The 20295-nt window shown below is 44.2% G+C and overlaps 1 protein-coding gene across 2 annotated transcripts in view; it reads left to right on the plus strand.

The window, feature by feature from the left end:
- Positions 1–20295, plus strand: part of RCOR1 (REST corepressor 1) — an 83637-nt gene that overhangs the window by 33615 nt on the left and 29727 nt on the right. Inside the window, exons 1-2 of one of the 2 annotated variants that reach the window (XM_018082867.2) lie at positions 3104–3191; positions 8697–8780. In XM_018082867.2, the coding sequence (XP_017938356.1) occupies positions 8738–8780 (43 nt within the window). In that variant the 5' untranslated portion in view covers positions 3104–3191; positions 8697–8737. Of the gene's footprint in view, positions 1–3103; positions 3192–8696; positions 8781–20295 lie in introns of those variants that run through there. The other variant, XM_018082866.2, reaches the window with a different exon arrangement.

Genomic DNA, 20295 nt, shown 5'->3' on the forward strand with positions numbered 1-20295 from the left:
TTTCCTGCTCATGTGTGGATCGCAGGGCTTGTGTGTGCAGAACTTGCCGAAGAGCTCAGGTTGGAATTGCGTGTGCGTAGAAGATTTCACACACTAAGAGTGTGTATTGAAAGGCTGTTCGCTCGTGTAGTTATTCAGACCTCATCTATGGCTGCACATTGGTGCCACCTGCTTGCAGGAGGGAATGAGCGGACTCCTATTATTCAGGAAAAAAAAAATACAAGGCGAGGCCTCAACATCTGTTCTGGCTTTATTGTTTGCTCTGGCCTGGGCTATGGGCAAAATGTAGGCCACAGCTTTTGTGTTGCTGCTAGCTCTGAAACTGGAAAGGCATCTTGGATCAGATGTGTTCTTAAAAAGTTTAAAAAAAAAATACAAAGACGTTAAGTTCAAACTTAGGGTGGGATTGAACTTGATTACTTTAAATAAAAGGAAACTGTATTGCTATCTATGCTTTTTCTCGTTTTCTCTTTCAGTTCTTCTAATGGTAATAATTTTTATCACTGCAAAGTGACCTTTGTAATCATTGCTGGATGATTAATCTTTAACCGGGTAATTTTTAAAGCAATATTTTGCACACTGTTGTAATGTGTGATACTGTGGGATTTTGTATCACAGTACCTGCAGTTATTTTGAGGCAGTAGGGCCCTTCAGCCTGCATTTCCAGTGGTGCTGCTCTGTACAGAAACCCAAATAGTCACTTTTGTTTCCCTAGGCAGATACAAAAATGCCCTCAGAACTTTATTTGCATATAGATTATAGTGCTGCCCGGGTGTAGTCATGTATAGGAAGAGCTAACTACTGCTTAATTTATAACTTTTTAATTAAAAAATGTTCCTCAGCTTTTAGTATTCCAGTCTAAAATGTTCTCCTGCATTTAATGCTGCTATAGTGTGTATGAAGATGGTATTTCTGTGAGGTACCAGCTGCTACAACTAGGCAGTCCTTGGAAAACACGAATGAAAGGGGATCACAAGCATTATCTGCTGACTCAGGGAGAAGTCACATGCAGAAGGAAGTGGAGATGAGCAGCAAAGTTCTTCAAATGTCTTTGAGTTGCTGCTTGAGACACCAGTGCCAGCAGTGGGAAAGGAAGGTGAAAAAAGCTCTTCTTCTGACTCTCAGTTATGTTTGAATTCTCTTGTGCCACATAGGTGTTGTGCTATTGTATCACAGCTGTGCATTTACAATTACACCGTGAGCCTGAGTAATAACAGTGAACCCGTGAGAGTTTTTTATACTATGGGAGCCTGTGCCTCCCTTGGCTTATTTCGTTTAACAATCATCATGGGTACAGTAAACAGGGGATTTCACCCTATGCAATGAATTTAAGGTCTGCATTGATTAAAAATGCAGGGTTGGGAATGGAAGCACATGTTTAATCTCACTTCATTAAAAGTAAATACATTTAGACTTGGTTCAAAACTGCTTGAAGAAGCATTCAGCAGCTAAGTTATTATATGGCAGCTCCAGCTCTTCCTAAACAATAAAAACACCTATTCACCTTTGGATATTATGCAATGCATATTTTATATATAATGCTCAGGGTTACATATTAAAAGGAAGAGATGTTTCTTGCTCTTTCTTTTTAAACCTGCAATGTGTGATTTAAAAATGAAGGGGCGGTTGTCAAGTGCTGTTAGTAAAGCAGTAGCTTTTGTTGGTGGAAATCTTGCCATCCTGTACCTTGGGGATTTCAGTTGTTGTTGTGTAAACCTTATTAACTTTTTGAAAGACGTTGTTCAGATCTGGAAGTCTTTTTTTACGTGTTGTTTTGCAAAAGATCAGTACCTGAAGAGTTCCCTGTAGTTCTATGGCAAGTGTTTTTTAAACTTTGATTTAAGGCTTTTGTTTGCTTTCCAGAGACGGTAAGAAGTATGTATCTGTATCAAGGTACACCTGACAGTGTACCTACTTTTCTGAGTTACTTTTTCCCCAATTCTGAATAACAAAAGGATCTTACTAGCAGCAGGGTCCCGCTCTTCCTGGTGTGTGTTGCAGGGCTCCTGCATAGTCATGTGTAGGTGTGCTTTGCTTTGAAATCCAGACGGGTTCACTAGCTCTGAAATGCCTTGTGCAAACAGCAAAAACATCACAGATTATTGAAAGGATGGAGAATGGAAAATGCTGGAGGTCTCCTGGCAGAGCCTCATTCTGACTTGGGCGGAAAGTGTCTTGGCATGTGCAGAAGGTGAGGATCATCTCCCAGAGGGGTCAGTACATGTGTCAAAAGCAAAGCACAAAGCGCTTGAATGGCTCACAGCTGTGGCTGGATCATGCAGCATCCTTGGGGAGAGCTGTGAGATGGAGCAGGTCCCTCAAGTGGGAGCTGGCACCGCTCCCTTGCACAGAAGCAAAATAACAGACAACAGAGTGATTGGTGGCTCCTAAAGAGGCCTCGGCTCCTGCTGAGTTTATTCTGGCATGTTTCTTCTCTAACTTGGAGAAGGAAAATAAGATGCGATGGGTCAGGCTCGAGCTGGGCAGCGCTGTGCTCCTGCTTGCTGACAGGCTCTGCCTTCCTGCACGCTCTCTGTGTGTGGTGTCCATTCCACCAGTGGTCCTTAAGGCGCAGACCAAAGTGATGCTGTGACCGAGGGAGGTGTCCTGGCTGTCCCTGCTTCCTTACTCTCCTTCCTTGTCTCTTAGGATATGTGCTGGAAAACTAGGAATTGATATTGAGTTAAAACCAACAGGAACACCTGGCTTTTTTGTTGGATTAATTTTTTTTTTTTAAAAGCTCAGGTAGATCCCCTGCTTTGGTTTCTCAAGTAGATGGTGGTGGTGGAAGGGGAAACAATCTCCCACCTTCTCTTTTGCAGTGGTGCTGCTGAACCGTGGTGTGGGTGAAGGCAGAGCCCCCCACCCACATGAGTCTGCCACTGTCTGTGCACCCTCTCAGCTGATTTGATTTAATAACTGGGGAAAATGCAGTTTGCTTCATATTTTGCTAGGTTACTTTTAGCGATTGTGCTTGGCTTGGAGGGATAAATGCCAGAGTCAACATAGGAAGGGAGGAGGAGAGGCAGGGAATGTGTCAGGAGGGCGGAGAAATGCTGGCTGAGCAGGATCTCCTTTCCCTTCAGAAGTGGTGAGGATGGATTGAAGCTGTGAGGTGCAAGCTTCACCCTTTGGCCTTTTGACACAGCTCTTCAGAGGCTTGTAGTTCATCTCACCAAAAGAAGATTCAGGTGGGTTGAAGGGAGTGGTATTACTGCCAGGCACAAGTTTCCTTTTGTGCTGATGCCAGTTACTCCATGAGTAATTTGAAATTGGGGAGGGTACTCTCTGACCTGTAGGAGGGACTTGATGTGTGCGGCATGGTGACCCTTGGTAGTTTGTTTGGAGACATGCCCATTTCCCTTTCCCTGTTGGGTGTCCTGGCTTCACAGCACCCAGGTGGAGGTGGGGAGAGAAGCAGCCTTGTTTCTTCCAGCCCTGCATTGTGGTCCATTTGCAGCAACTCTACTGAGTGCTGTGGCTGAGGAGACTGCAGGGCACGTGCACATGTCTTGGCTCTCTTGCAACATTCTGGAGAGAGCCAGAACAGAGATCTGTGGTTTCATGTCCACATTATTCATGATGACAAACTCTGCGGCATGTTCAACACTGAGCTTCTTAATACAGTCCTCATTCCAGCACTGGTGCAACTTTGGTTTGCCTAAGAGTAAATATGAAGTTACAGTATCTGCAGAAGAATGCCGAGGATGCGAGGAGATAAAATGCATATTTCTTGGTATAGGAAGGGGGTCTAGACCCAGGGTTTAAGTTAATAGACACATCAGGGGACTTGCAAGGGTATTTAGGGCTTGGTGTCCTTTATGAAGTTTCTTTCAAGGAACTTGGAAGTTCTGCCTTTCTCCTCTGTTTCTGCAGAGGGTCCTGGCAGAGTTGACCATCTGCTCTCTGATTTGGACTAAATTCAGCAGAGGAGTTTGGCTCTGGGAGGGAGTAGATTTGAAGAGTTTTGATTCTGGGTTTGTTTTCTTTTTTGGGGGCATTTGGTTTTTTTTGGTATTGACAAAAAATCATTTTGCTTTCACTTCACTCTTTGTTCTTTTCCTTTGTGAGCTGAGATCACTCAGGTGTGGGGTCTGAGGTGGATTTAGCCCTGAGGCTTTAAACTTTGTGGGTGGTAGTGGGAGAGCAGAACTGACATCTTTGTGTATGCAAGTGAAAATTGGACAGACAGATACTAGAGAGTGAGATTGCCCCATGTAGTAACCTTTACAGCAGGGAAAATACATATTTTAAAGACACAAGATACATTTTGGTTTTTAAATCAGCCTCATGTCACTTGGTGTCTGAACTGACTGCTTCTGCTGGTTGGAACCTCTGTCTTGTTTTTCTGTGGGGCAGTCTTGTAACAGCTTTCCAAAAGCTGGGGAAGAGCCTTGACTGCTGTGGATCAGGGTTTCACATCCTGCAAGGTGCTAGTCTTGCACGTGCCAGGCCTGTCCCTTAGCTTGTGGAGCCCCCAGGGATGGAGAGCTTTGGCCTATGGGCAGAAGTGATAGGAACTTCAGTGGTGGTGTTGTTTCTCTCCTGTGCAAACCAATGTGTTTCTACACACTGGTGTTGAGATGTGTCCTCACAGTTTCGGGGGGGGGGAAAGAAAGGCCCCCACAACCTTTAGAATGATGCTGATATATGGGTGTTCTGCCCTGCTTCATCTCTCCTCCCTTGCACAGTAGAACTGTTTGGGCTTTTGCAGTAAACCACTGTAAAAAAATAACATTTTCTTCACAAAGTGAGTTTTAAGCTGGATTGGTTCTCTCCTATGTTTTAGTGTATAGTCTGTGGAGTAGGGGTATATTCTAGAGGTGAGAGAAGAGAAAGGGCTGGGAGCTGCTGTGGAAAAAGCAACACAATACTGTGCCTGGTTGGGGCTGCACTTTTCTGTTTGGGTAGAAGCAGCGGGAGTTTGCATTCCATGTGAATTCTGACAGTGAAACAAAACTCAGGGGGTGCTGCTTGTAGTAGATGGTCTTTCTCTTGGGGATGGAGGAAGTGTCTGTGATTCCTGACAGACTTGGGACAAATGGGAAAGCTGGCAGTGGGAAAGTGATTGGAGTGTTTGCTCCCACAACAGCTGTGATAGGAACTAATGGCAGTGGCAGAGACTTTACAAATATCTGGTGGGTAGCCTAGATGAAAGTGCAGGATTACCTGAAATGTCAGGTCATCTTGTCTGCCAGTGTACAGCTTCTCTAAACACGGGTTGCACTGGTTTAACTGCAGTTGCTTAAACAAGCAAACCCCATTGATCCTAAATTGATCTGTTCCCCTAAAAAAAGACTAACACTTGCCCATCTTACATGGCTATTTTTATATGAGATATATAACAGATTAAATTATCTTTTTAGCTTTGTCAGTGAAGTGCAGAGTGTTAGTATTCACCCTGGTCTTTGTCCTGAAGCAGGAGTAAGGGGAAAGAATTTCCCAGTGATGGTGAGCCTTGCAGCTGTGCTTGGAATGGTGCAGGAAAGGGATGTAACAGCCACTCTGCTCGAAGACCTGTCTTGTGCTCTCATGGCTGTTGCTCTGAAGCAATCATTTCAATGTGCTTCCAAATTCTGAGCAAGCTCTTAAATTTTTCCTTGGCACATCATGAAGGAAGAGTGCTTATGCTGTGTGTATTTATGATTGGGTCGACACTGGACTTGGAAGAATGCCTGTCATGTCTGCCTTGTGTGTGAGGGACAATACATATGGGGGCTTTGGGCTTGAGAAGGGGTGTTAGGGAGGGAGTGGTGCTAGAAAGTGAAGGAGTTGGGTGGCCAGCATCTCGGATGTTAAGGAGGGAATCTCAGCCTCTGTGGATGTTTAAGGAACATGCCTACCCTCCAACCTTCTATGTGTGTTGGCCTTTAGGTGCTTCAGTCCTTTGCAGAGAAGCATGAGTTTTGACCTAACTGTTCTGTGTGCTTTGCACTGGCCTCTACATCTGTCAAAGAATGAGGCCTGAGGGTGGATAGGTGTGGGTTTGAGTGGAGAGACAGCAGGAGATAACATTTTGGGAATACTGGAGGTGCTGCTTCACACCTATTCGCAAGTGCAGCAAAACTTGGCTGGTTGTTCTACCAAGGGGCTGGAGGGAGGCAGAGAGAAAGAAGCTGGGCTGTGGGAACTGGACAGAAGAGGTCCTGAGGGTGGCACGAAGGCTCCCATTCTGGGTATGAGGCCCAGGGAGGGAATGTGCGACTGGAAGGAGGCAGCTCCTAACCCAAGGCATTTTCTTTGCAAGGGGACATCCTGGGTGCATGTGGGGGAGCCGTGGTGGGAGACGAGGAACACATTTCACCAACCCCATGGGTGCCATGAGGTCCTGCAGTTCCTGCACTGGTTGTCACCTCCCAGGGCTGCTGCAGGTCACAGCCAGGAGGGCTGTGGCGCTCCCTCTGCAATACCTCAAAGCGTACCTTGGGGTTTTAACCGTGGGAGGTGAAGCTTCACCCGTCTTACTGTGGGTGAGCTGCGTTAGCGGTGCTCTGCTCCTGACAGGGACAGCCCGGCTGGGACGTGTGCCTGACTATCAGAGAGGAGAGGAGGTTCACCCTGTGAAACTAGGAGGAAACTTTTTCCTTTTCCTGAGTTAGGTGGATTTCCCAGTTCAGCGAGTGAGACTGTGGTAAAGCCTGGCTGACAGAAGGGGAAGTTTAAGGTTGCCTCTCTTTACATTCCTGACTGAGACTTGAAATAAGAGGGAAAGTAAAATTTAATGCCCAGTGTTTCAGGACTTGTAATTTTAATTTCAGACATCCTTTGTGTTCTGTGTACAGACCTGATGTCCACCTCCCATCTCTTGCCACCAGAGGCTCTTGTCTCACTCCTTTTTTTGCCTAGTGTAGAAAATAATGAACATGCACAACCTGCAAAATATCTTGTATGTGCAGTTGCTAACCTTATTTTAAAAAAACCAACAAACTGTGTGTAAGATAATCATGGTGTTTGACATGAAAAAACCTGTTAGTTCAGTGTAAATATGTTGCTGGCAGCTGGTTGTTTTTAGTACATGCTATTTGTACTTTAAATTTAATGTTAAAATATTATTGTCGTCTAAACCGTGACTGTTCTTAGTTGAGCAGATTTTGGGTTAAAAACAGTAGTCAAACCATGACTGTTTGTAGCACTGTAATGTAATTTTGTGTTACTAGGTCTTTTCTGACCTGTTTTAATGCATTATGAAGTGGTGGTTATATGCCTAATTGCACAGTGCAGAGAAAATTGTGTTGAAATATTGCATAAAACTTGAGCGTTATGTGATGTTTTGTAGTGGAAGTATTACTGCAGGCACTCATTCATAACAAGACCTGCAAGTTTCTCCCTGCCAGGGCGGGTGGTTGAGCTGGCTGTGCTGACTCAACAGAGCGAGTTTCTTTCTCTTCTCATCCTCTTCTTCCTCCTCCTCCTCCTCTTTTTGACTTCTTGTGACCAAACATCAGCAGATTCACAAGAGCTCATTCGTGAAACATACCTTAGTTTGAGGTTGCTTTTTGAAACTGTGTGCAGCTGTGGATCTTCACTTGAGACTTTCAGAGGTCTCGTGTCAACCAGGTGTTAAGCTGGTTAAAATCTGACTTGCTTTCTGAGCATGGGTGTGTGTATGCAGTGTGGGTGTGAGTGCACACAGGCTCCTCTGGAGTAGTTGAGAAGAGGACCTGATCCTGACCGGGAGGGAACTGAGTGTCGCCTTGGTGGGCATTCCTGACTATGGGGGATGGAGGCATAGGAGGGCTGCTGGGGCAGGGCAGGAGGTGCTCAGAAGTGAAATCTGAGAGGTTCGTGCATGTGTGTACCCTGAAGTGTTCATGCAGTTTTGGTCATCGCAGTAGAAGAAAGATATAAAGTTATTAGAGAGTGTCCAAAGGAGGGCAGTGAAGATGGTGAAGGGCCTTGAGGGGAAGCTGTATGAGGAGAGGGGCTGAGGTCACTTGATCTGTTCAGCGTGGAGAAGAGGAGGCTGAGGGGAGACTTCATCACAGTTACAACTTCCTCGTGAGGGGAAGAGGAGGGGCAGTCACTGATCTCTGTGGTGACCAGTGACAGGACCTGAGGGAATGGCCTGAAGTTGTGTCAGGGGAGGTTTAGGTTGGATCTGAGAAAGAGGTTCTTTACCCAGAGGGTGATTGGGCACTGGAACAGGCTCCTCAGGGAAGTGGCCACAGCACCAAGCCTGGCAGAGTTCAAGAAGTGTTTGGACAATACTCTTGAGTGCATAGTATGACTCGTGAGGGTGGTCCTGTGCAGCGTCTCAATGATCCTTCTGGGTCCATTCCAGCTCGACATATTTTGTGACTCTGTAGCTGCACAGTGTAGCCTCATGATGTCCAGGGCTTGGAGCCTGCTACCTGAGCCTAGCTCCTCCCTTTTTCATTTAACGATGGCTGGAAGAAAAATAATCAAGTATGCTGGAAGAGAAACATTAATTAACTTTTAATTTAGATCTAACGTATGCTGCTTAGTGCACTGCAGGAAAGAGTGAGTGTGCGGTATCTGTCATGTTATATAGAGGATGATGCATTGAAGAAACAAGGAAAAGCCTCAGGTCTGAATGGGAAGATGAGGTTTTAACTCTGTGGATGGGTTTTGTATCTTGATTAAAAGCTGCAGATGTGTGATAAGTCGCTTTTGTATCCATTTTGCATCTGAAATTACTTTCTCTGTAACTTGGTTTGTATCTGTTTTCTCTTAAGCCAAACTTGCAAGGAGAAGTCAGGAGAGAGAGAATCTCGGCATGCTGGTCTGGTCACCTAACCAGAATCTGTCTGAAGCAAAATGTAAGTCTCTTCAAATAATTTTATTCCCCTTTTTCCTTGCATGTATCACTTCAGGAATGCAAAGTTGCCACTTTTGGTAGAGAGGTTATGTCTATGACCTTTCCATTATGATTAGAAATTAATTTAAAAAAAGAAAAGCCAACAAAGAAATCCCCCAGATCATCTTTCTTCCCCGCTGGGCAGCTGCTCAGAGCATCAAATCCCCAGGGGCAGGGAAATCAAGAGAAATGTGACATGCCTTCTTCCCTGGTATGAATTCCTTAAGGTACTTATCTGTGGGCCTACACAATCTGCTTTTTTTGCTGTTGGTGCTGTAGAAGGCAACAGAAATAGCTGGGGAGAGCAAAATGAAAAATATTGGGAGGGGGACATGAAACATTTGGTAATTAGTAGTACCTTTTTCTCCACAAAGACGCAAATAAAATCCACATCTGGAGCCCATGGAGGTTTTAAATGCCAGAACAATTGCAGTGCCTTGGAATTCCACGTGAGGGCAATTAACAGTACTCTGTGTGTGTCTGGGAACAAGTCTCAGTGCTGCTGCCAGATGGCAGAACTAGTGTTTGAAAGGTTTGTCTAGCTACAGTTCTCCTCATGAATAAGTAGGACTCCTTGATTAAAGGGCTGCTGTTTGAATGCAGTAACTAAACCTAAATGCTTTTGGGGGAGGGAGCTGAAAAGAGCTATTTTTGACTTTGCTCATACCTTTTTTTTTCTTTTATCTTTTCTGATTCTGGGACCAAGACTGAGAATCTTGCATTCCTGTTCCTCTGCAGTTTTTTGTGGTGGAATTATTAACTTGATACCTGTTCTTCCCCTAGACCCAAGGGCTAGGATGCATCACAAGGCACTTGTGAGGCTGTAGTGGCATTTGCAAATTAAGGCAGCAGAGATTGTGCACAAACTGGCTCTGCCATGAAAGGCCTGTGTTCTGCCCTGGGGCATTTGTTCCACTGAGCAAGTTGCCCCTTAAATTACATAAGGATGATGGTACTGTGATCTACAGATAAAAAGGGCTTTGCAAGGATCATGTCTGCCTTCTCTCCTACCAGTAGTGTCTTGTCTGCTCCCTGCTGGCTGTTGCATGCTGAACTAAATAAGACTGATGAGGAGAGGAATATGTTTGACAGTTATCTACAGCTAGAAACCTCTTAAAAGGTATAAGAGCAAGAAATTGTTTCTGCCACCGAAAGGAATGACTGTTCATGGGCTGTCTGTGACACAGAGAATTCCTGTAGATGCCTCTCAAATCTGAGTGTCTTTTGAATCTCAGCTCAGCTTTGTGGAACGTTTAATTCCTGCCTGGTAGGAAACAGGTTTCTTGAAGAGGGAAGAGGAAAGGGAGGGAAGATATGTGGAATTGAGTAATATTATCTGTAACTGAGAATTTTGTAGCAATTGGCAAAAATAGGCTCATATTATAGAGCACAGAAAGGATATAATATCTGCTAAGATGTCATGAACCTAGGAGGTAATTTAAAAAGTCATATGAATAAAAACTAGGTGGCAGTTGATGGTGGTACAACAAAAAAGTTGGGGAAAACAATATGAATATAAGAAGGCAAGAAGAAATTTCTCAAAATACTCAAAATTTCAGTAAGAGTATAGGGTCTCAGTTATTTCACCTTCCAAAACAGATACAGGAAAAAAAAGAATAAATATTTCATGGGGAATTTGAGGAAGTAAAGTGTGAGGGTGTTGCACCATACATGACACACAAAATACCTCCCAGGTGCCTGATTGATACAGAGTGGATGGAGTTATGAAATTAAGCATCTAGTAATAGTAAAAAACCCAAGGAAATATTGGGAGAGGTGGCTGGGAGGACCTTGGGGTGGTAGGAAGTCTCCAGCAGATGGGGAAAGGGCAGCTATACAGGGAATGAGAGAACAGGGAGCTGGTTGGTCATTGCTTTTTCTTGAGTCAATTTGAGCTGATCCTACTGAAAGATATCAGTTATTCCTGTCTCTATCTGGCATTACTTAAAAATGAACAATGAAAACCAAATTCTGCTGAAGGTAGATGCTTTTGGGTTTTTGAGACTAGAAATGGATTGATTGGTAGAAATAAGTTTATTACTCTAATGTATTCAAGCCAGCTGTTAGGCACTGATTGCACGAGAGCCTGATTCAGTGCCCCTTCCTTTCTGAAGATGAGAACCTTCTCCAAAACACCAGTGCTCTGCAATGGCTGTAGAGCACTTACTAAATATATTACATGCAGAGTTCCCTAATCTGCTTTATGGTTTATGATGAAAGAACATCAGGGGACAGGAAGTCTCTTCAGCGACTCTTGAATTCACTGACAAGTCTTGGCATCGTTGATAGTGAATCCTAATTAAATGGGGTCCGTGGGGATGTGTAAGAGGACTGGTGATGATCAACATTTCATCAGTGATGTGGGAATTGATATGAAATTGTTGATGACCCGTAGACTGACAGGGTGGTAAATAAAATTAATGCTACTGACAGTCTTGTGGAATGCTTTGGGTCTTTTCCTAACTTGGATTGCTGCCAATGCAATGGGCCCTTAATGACCCAGATGCAGGGTTATGAATCTCAGTCCTGAAAGCTCTGGCCTTCTACATCAAGTCTGATGTTTGGAAAGAAATGGCTTAGAGAGCAGTATTGGGGAAACAGTGGGCAGGTAATTCAGCAAAGGTTCACGGTGTCCTGCTTGACCCAGGGGATGATGTGGATGTAAAGAGTGAGGTAGTCACTGGTACAGTTTGCTGTGTCTATACCCAGCAGCGTTCAGGAAAATGAACCTCAAAACAGTGGCTTTAGTTTAAAAACTGAGAAAAGGATGGAGACAGGAGCTACTGAAACATTTTGCAAACTGAAGATGAAGCAAAATCCATCTGTTTAGCTTACTGAAAAGAGGCTGAAAGGGGACTATTCTCAATTATTCACTTAGAAGAAAAATTTGACATGCATAATACAAATAGATGGCTGTGAAATAAGTCCACGTGGACTGAAATGAAATGCCTGAGTTTGGGTTTTTTGGTGTTGTTTTTTTTTTGTGATTGACTACTGGAAGTTATTCAGGCAAATGATGGATTCTCTATTTCTTGATGCCTTTTTAAACCATGGATTTTTGTGACATGGTGCGGTAGATCATTCACTGGCAGTGTGAAATTGTGAGTGGAAGGAGATATGGTCTCCAGGAGGTTGGTGTAGCCCCTTGGGCTGTAAGTACTGTTAGTCCTGTCTAGCACATCCATTCTTAATACTGCTGCTCAGGTTGAAGTGTGGGTGAGCAAATCCTTCCAATCAGCAGCCTGTTGGTACCTGTGATTACTTTGGTTTGTACTCCAAAGTCTTTAATCCATCCTGTGCCTGTAAGACACAGGACTCTTCTCTGTTCCTGTGGCTCACTGTGAAGATGGAAGTTAGTGCAGCACATTAGCTCTTCCTCAGAGTGAACTGGTACCTCTTGTGAGCAGGAGAGTTCAGTGCAGTCAGTGCAGCTTGTGGAAGTCACCTCTGTTAAAGGTGCTAAAAACCACTGAGCAGATTCTGTGACCATGCTCAGAGCAGTGCACCTGATGGGTTTGGCAGAGGGCTGGCCAAACTGATGGAGGCTGTGGGAGGGTCTCTGTAAGCTGCTAAAGGAACCTTAGAAAGACCAGTGTGTCAGCCAAGACCTGGTGGATATCTGCATACCTGATGCTTCAGACTCACACAGTTAAGAGCTCGTTTGGGTCCCATGAAGCAATGTTTTAATCACACTGGAGAAACCTTTTGCCTGGATGCCATGAAATGATGGATGTAAAAGAGAAGATGAAAACAAAAGTATGTGTTGGCATGTTGCTCATTTATTTTATCCTGTTCCTTGTTAACCATTAATCCTGGACACAAACCACTTATTGCCTTGCCCATATTAATACCAAAGTTGAATGCTGCCAGCATGGTCCATATCTACTGACAGACTTCTGCCTTTGAGGGGTCACTTGCACAGCAGTGTTGCCATTAGTGAGTAGGTCACAGAGTTAGCCCAAAGCTAGAATTTTGTCCTGTGTCTTTTGAAGAAGAAAGAAAGAAATGTCATTGTGCAGTAACTGAACATTGGGATTAAAATAACTGTGCTCCCCTTCCAACTCTGCTCCAAATACCCTGTGGCTGGTGTCACACCTCTTACAGAGAGCTTGCTCTCAAAGTGAGACTCCTGAGAGGCTGTCTGTGGACTTGGTGCCATGGAGGGCAACTGTTCAGGCTGTTGTGGTACTCTGTCATGGAGGGTGAGGAAGGAGACAGGGAGAGGGGAAGAAGAATGATGCCTTGAGCAAGGTGACATTGAGGAGCAGGAACAGCTAGGTGGAAGACAGGCATCTGCTCTCTTTGAGTGGCATGTGGGGAAGGAGGAGGGGAAATAGTGAAAAATGCATTGTAATGATGCTGTGGAAACTCTGCACAGGATAGAGCTGGGCCAGCAGGAAGCTATTAATAAAACAGCAGTGTCTCTCTCTGTGCCAAGTGCACCAGTGAGTGGAACCATAAAGATGACTTTGGGTTGGTTTAAAATGAGCAAGTGCTGGCATGGTGCAGCTGCCCAGGAGCAAGGGATAGATACCAGGTGAGAGGGTAGGATGTGATGATTGCTTTTATAGACCTGCAGTTCAAAGGTGAACTACAAGAGGGAAAGATGTATTGTTTTACCAGCAATAAGCTCTGCTTTGAGAGTAATTTTTCTGCTCTCTTCCTGACAGAATACATGTGCTGCTAGATGGGAGTTCTGTTTTCTCACTTGATGTCTTGGTGGATGTCTCCAGTGGATTTACAGTTCATGGGTATCACTGAACAGGCAGGCACTGTCCCTAATGCCCGTGGGGCAGTGGGGGTGTAGAGGGCAGCTGGGTCTTCTGGTCTTGCAGTGCTACTTCTGCTTGACCTGACAGTTGATTGGCACTGCCAGCTTTGGACATTGACCAGTTCCTGTCTCCATTACTCTGTGACACCTCTTCTTTTGAGGCTGCAGCTGGCTCCCTGCTTTACATTACACCTACCTTGATGCACATGGAGAGAATTCAGATATCTTGTTCCCGCTATGGAGGGGAAGTAGAAACGGTCAGGGGACATGGGGATAGAGAAATGCCAGAATTAAGTGAAAACAGCTGAGTGCTTTGACATCCCCTAATGTGTTTGGCCAAACCCTGTGGCTGGGGAAAAGGGAAGGCTTCTTAAATGTGCTGCAAAACCTGATGCTGGGAAGGCGGTAATGTGCCGGCTGAGGCTCTGATGGAGGAAGAAGTGCTGGTTGCTATGGTTACTAAGGATATCAACCCTATGGTATTTGGATGGGCACGGTTTTAGTTAACTGTGCCACAGGCCGGGTAACTGTTTGGGAGTGTGTGGTGCTCCACCCAAAGAAGCTCTGAGTTGGCATTCAGGATTTCAGTGTCCCAACCACATTTCTAAGTGTGTCCTGGTTGTTAGTGTTAGCAGCCTTCTTTGGGTGAGAGTGAGTTTTGGTAGCTGTCCTCTCTTGTGAACCCCAAAATTTCTGAGGGCAGGTTGCAGGTTTAAGTGGCCAGAGTCCATCTCCAGCTTTAGTTCAAGGGATAATTTTGGCATAACATGGACTCTGGACTTCTCTTTAATATTCCTTTCAGAAGAAAAACTAAACAAGCTTGGAGTTCTATTTTGTCTGAATTTTCTGACTTAAAAATGACTGCCAGAGTAATGAACATGAAAATGTCTTCTAAGGTTGCTGCATGTGTCTGACTGTGATTTGTGTGGCTGGTCTCTGTTTTCAGTGTGTAGCTGAGCCATAACTGTTTTGCAAAGGGCTTCTGCTTGGACATAGCCTTTACTCTTGTCTCACTTATTTTGGCTTATGAATTCTGTGGACATAGGACTACACCTCACAGAAAAGAGAGCTAATGATGATAGTTGATGGAGAGTGCCCTAACAATACATAAATGTGAGAGGAAAATGACAAATGGGAGAGAATAGACTGGGGAAAGTGTTGATCTTAAAATCTCCCTTTTAGAAAATGAAGCCCTTATTTAACAGGATGCATTTAAAATGGAAGGGATTAACACTTCAGAGCTATTTGAGAGCCACCCCCTCCTCGAATGGAGCAGCAGTGAGGCAGAGGATATAGTCTGGTACGTGTTCGGGTGCTTTTTAAGTCTCCTCTCCATCATCCCCTGAACAGGATCCTTGAAACAGTTGGAATCGTGGTTTTATTTTTAGTACCCTCTCCCCTCCAACCCCTGTCATCTCTGACCTGGTTTATAATGTAACTCTCCAAAAGGTTGTGTTGATGCTCAGTAAGAGTGTGCAGCCACCTTGGTCAGGAATGGGAGAGTGGGAACTGCTTCTCACCAGAGAGAAAAAAGTATTGTTGAACTCTTAGCTGAGCTCATACTTGGGGTTTTTCGTGGCTGGCTAAGTGCTGGGAGAGGTTGTGAAGGAAGGAGCATGTGTATTGTGCTTCTCTTGTTTGAGTTTTTTCTGCTTGTTTGTGTCCAAGGTTTTACTTGTTGAGGTGTTGGGGTTTTTTTAGTAGTAGTAGAAGTATTAGCTTTAGAAAGAGCTGCCAGGTAGAGCCAAGACTTCTAGGTCTCTGAGGGGTGAACTTCAGGGGTTGTCATTATCTCCTGAAGGTAGGTGCTGACCTTTTGTTGCTCAAGTGGAGATAGCAAAACTCCCAAATTTAGGATTATGCTGTTTCTGTATGCTCCTTCCTTGGAAATATCAGTTTGTTGTCTGTCCCAATGACAGCGAAAAGGATTAATGGAAAAACAGAATTAGGTTTATGTTTATCCCTAATCCAAATTTCATATTATGCAGTGAACCTGGCAGCTGTGAAGCTTGGATGCAAATACAGCAGCTGAAGAATGCAACTCCATGAATTTAGAAATGAGAGAACTAGTGTTCAATTTAGGATTCTGCTTGAATTTAGCTGTAGAAATAATAGTCATGGCCACTTCTCCCAGCAGCTGCGATTGCTGCACTTCAGAAAATGCTCAGAAGAAGGTGGTGAAGGAATGCAATGTTTTATTTTAGCTAAGGCAACTTTTGATGCTTATAGTAGCAATATTGTGAACAGCAAAAAGAAGATGCCAGGCTTCAAAGGCTATGGGTGTATCCCAGAAATGGCTGAGTTGCTTCAAACTTAGCTGCAGTTTTCCCTTTGTTTGTAATCTGCTATACTAGTTGCTGTTGCAACACTGTGTGGAAATCTCAGAACAGCTCTTTCATCATTATTGCTGCAGGTTGATATTTCTGGATCCTGAATGAATATTTAAATTAAGATGAAATTTTAACCCTTTCCCAGCAGTGGAATCAGGAAAGCACTTTAGTTCAAGAGAACTAGGTAGGGTATGTGTTGGGATGGATTGTGGTGGGGGTGGGGGCGGTGTTTGTGGTGTATTGGTTTTTGTTTTTTTTTTTTTTTAAAGCTCACAAACAAAAAAAAAACCCTAAGGAGAGAGAATGTGTTGGAGAGTATCCAGGAAAAGGATGTCTTATCTAAGGTAGCTGTGTTATCCTGAAGGAATTTTTGCTGCTGTGCTGGGAGGGGGGAGGTAGTCCTCAGTTTCTTCATGTGCCTTGTTCTCTCCTGCCACCTGTTTGTTCCTCCTTTTCACTGCAGTGTGATCCAGACCTTCTCTGAACGTGTCAAGATGACCCACTTTGAAAATGCCGACTGCCACTACTGTGGCTGCTGCGGGATTGAACTGGTGCTGGCACTAGGAAGGAGCTTTTATTTCCTAGGAGAAGTTTAGAGATAAGATGACGTGGATGTAATGGAGTGATGATAGCTGTGTTAAGAGTTACCCTGGCAGCAAGCCTTGATCTGAAATGCATTTGGGAGCAGTCTTAGCCAGCCTGATCGGCGCTGTGTGAGTTGTAGGACCAGTATGACGAGAACGAGCAGGCTGCAACTACTTTGTGCTGCTTGGGCTCAGCCCTGGGATGGGCTGAGTGTGCTCCAGTCTTGCTGGTCTTGCTGGGATGGGTAGGCTTGGAGCATTTCAGAGGACTAGGTCTTTTTTTTTTTTTTTCCTGGCCTCTTTTCTCTTACTGTAGCTGTGAGTGAATATAAGAAGGATCAGGGAACTGGAGGGTAACTTTCTACATTTTTTTTTGTTTGTTTTAATTTTTCCTTGGAGCAAAGTTAGTCAGCAAATGCATGTTTACAGGTGTATCATGGGAGCTGTGCACAGGCAGGGAGGAACTCTTGTGGGAGATGTTTCCACCGAGGAATGCTTGAGTAGGTCATGGCTATAACATCTTGCTGTGATGAGTTCATATGCTGCCAAGTGTGACCTTTACAGAGGTGCTAGTGCAGGAGGCAGAGCAGCCAGGCTTTCTCAAGGACATGTACCAGAGCTTCCCTCATAATGTGCTTGCTGTGGCATTATTTGCTCTAATTAGGAACCACTCCCACTAGTTAATTTTCCTGTACTCTTATTTTTGCCCTCCACATTAAGTTACTTTCCTGATCATGTGCTTCTTGTGCAGATTCATATTATGGTAGGGTAGTAGTGAATTTTCTAGCACTCAAAGGATTAGTAGTAATACATAACAACTTCTCAGTAAGGACTAGGCTTCTAAATCCTGGCTAAAAGCTATGACCACCCACCACTGATACTCTAGGGTCTATTTTATCATAGGCTTTTCCACTCAGTCTCTTTAGGTCAGTCTTGAAGGCTGAGGATCTCTATGTAATTCATGTTTCAGCAGATGCTGTATGAATTTGTAACTTGATTTTTTTCTAAATTGACTTAATTTTATGTATTTTTTAATACCTTAATATCAGTCAACACTAATATTTTGATTTGGAGACTACTGTAAGAATGATGTCCAGGATCCGGCTGTGGAAGCTTCCTGTCTTTCTACATGGACTTCTTGGTGAGGTCAAAAACACCTTTGCACCTCTTTTCTTTCAAGGCTATAGGAAGTACAGAAGTGCAAGAATGGATGCATTGAGTGTTCGTGTCTCCCAAGACTGACCTGTCTGTAGTAGGGCAAAGCAGATCTGCTGAGGGCAGCAACTCCGTCTGACTCAGACTTGTCTCCTTCCTTTTGCTGCCTGCTGGCTTGCCCGATGCTTCCTTTCTGCCCAAGTGACATCCCTCAAGGAGGTAGCCAGGGGACAAATTGATCATTTCTTTTGCCTTTGTGTCCAGTATAAAGGGAGTCAGCGTGGCTTCTACTCTCTTGTCACAAGCTTTATTATCAGTAACAATAATAATGAGCTGTAATTTAACCTGATGGCTATTCTGCTCCCGCATACCCCTTGTGTGTGTGCCCTCATGCTGCACAAAGACCCTCTGTCGTGGGGAAGTGAAGTTACACATGCTGGTTAGGAAGCTTGGCTCTGACACAGGGCCTTCATTAGTCTGCATTCCTACAAAATGAAGAATATAACAGTTCTGGTTTTAGACAGGAGCTTTCCAAAATCTTACTGAGGATGGAAAATGGACCTTGTGGAGGGTTTCACCCTCTTTAAGGAGTTTTGGGTCTGGATATTCTTTGGTGGCTTCTGAAGCTGGTTGGCAGCAGGTTGCTTGACAAAGCTTAGTGGAATTCTCACTGACTGTTTTGCAGACCAAGAATTTCAGTGTTATAGCATGACGTGGATGAAGAGTTGAGAATGTTCCTAGGCAGAGTACTGAAGCCTTGTATTGCACTGCTAGTAGACTGAATTTGTGGTCTCCCATACTGATTCTGTCATTAGTGTGTGCCAAACTGTATTTTTTTTCAAATTAGCAAATCTGGCTTTTGGAAAGGGTTCGCTGGATCAGGCATTCTCAAGGAGTGAGAAGAATAATTTCCATAAGAAAATCTGTGTGAGGGAGGTTTTGTTCGAACCCAAGTTAGCATTCCCTGCACTGAAGTATATGACGAATTTTTTTTTTTAATAATCTACCTCTTGTCACAACTGTATTGATAATGTTCCTAGTTGCATTGCTTGGGCATGTTGCTGCCTGTAGTTGAAGTGTATAATCCAAGGCTGTAACCTCCCAGTAGAGTGAACTCAAGCCATGGTTTGACAGCAGAATAAATCTGGCTTTAGGGCTTCTCGGACTGAATTGAGAGCACTCTACTGAATAATGCAAAGAGCTGTTCTGCTATAAACTCAGTTTGTTGTTGAGGCATATGCTGTGTGGATTTATCCTGTCTATAACTTCCTGGCTCTGTCTTGGAAGGTCATACGTGGGAACAAGTATTCCCTCCCTGCCAGAAGCTAGTGTGTACTGGTTTTATGTTTTTATATGGGTTCTAAACCCAGTATCAATTGCTCTGGCTAATTACATTTAATACAGTCCAGTCTCTGTGTCTGATTTAGGATCAAGTTTTCACTGCTAAATGATAGACATGCTCAGATCCTGTATGGTCACAGTTTAGGTCCCTGGATGATCTGATGTCACTCTCCCTGTCTGTGCTAGGTGCCAGAGACAAGTGTTTCCTTTGTTACTGCCCTGCCAGATCTCCCTCATCCTCTTCTATTCTGTGGTACATGTAGCAACATCTGTTGCCCCATTGTGCCCAGGGCTCTGTAGATATTTAAACCTGTGCCATCCCTCCAGTAAAATGGTGTTCAGTGCTACGGTGGAGCAAATTTATGACTGACGGTTGAATGTTGTGGATGTATAAGAAGCAGCCTTTCTTCCCAGAGCATCCTCCATGGATGTCCTTACAATGGGCATCCACATGGCCTTTCTGAGGGAGAACAGCAGCAGCATCAGAGAGCAAGAGAGCATCAGCTGTGTGGCTTTCCTTATAGCGATCCTCATTAATACACCACTCCATGGATATACACATTGTGTTAGGCCTTTTCTTGATGTGATGATGTTAGCTGAGGGTGCAGCTTCAGGAATGAACATGTGTTGGTGAAAGCTTTAAAAGTAACACATGTCTATTAGCAGAAGGCCTTTCCTGGTAAGGAGTTTAATATAGTTTTGGTGAGGTACAAAAACTATGCTAATTTATCAGTACACCTGTGTCCGCAGTACAACCTTCTAGCTGGTATAGCAAAATCTAAAGGCAGATGAGTCAGATCTTTAACCATCACTGGGCCTTAGATGCAGGCCATGCAAAGAGCAATATTAAAAATAATTTAAAAAGGCGGTAGGAAGTAGGTGTTTCTTTTTAGCTTATTAGTTGGGCTCTGGTTGGGGACTGGTTGCCTTTGTGTGAAAGAAGAAGCTTTGGTAGGTATCACCACAGGTAATTTTAAAGGGATAAATCTCCTAGCAGTGGGGCACTCCATTTTACTCCTTGATTTTTTTCTCTGAGGCTGGAGTTTCCCCAGGCTCCAGGCGCAGTTCCGTGAGCAACTTTTTCCTCCCCAATGCCAGTTTTCGTAGCCGTGCCTGTTCCTGCCCTCCTGCTCATCCCTGCCACTCGGCTGGGGCAAGGAATGAGTCGCACTTATTGCTTGAACCAGTCTTGTCCCTTGCTTGAAACTAGGAGGGCTCATCTCTTCTCAGGCTTGTGTAATCTCCCAAGAAAGTGATTTTTATATGGTATGCAGCATAGTATAAACATAGAGTGTA

The sequence above is a fragment of the Manacus vitellinus genome, unplaced genomic scaffold (assembly GCF_001715985.3).
Source record: "Manacus vitellinus isolate BGI_N305 unplaced genomic scaffold, ASM171598v3 scaffold_6_pilon, whole genome shotgun sequence".
Classification (NCBI taxonomy): Eukaryota; Metazoa; Chordata; class Aves; order Passeriformes; family Pipridae; genus Manacus; species Manacus vitellinus.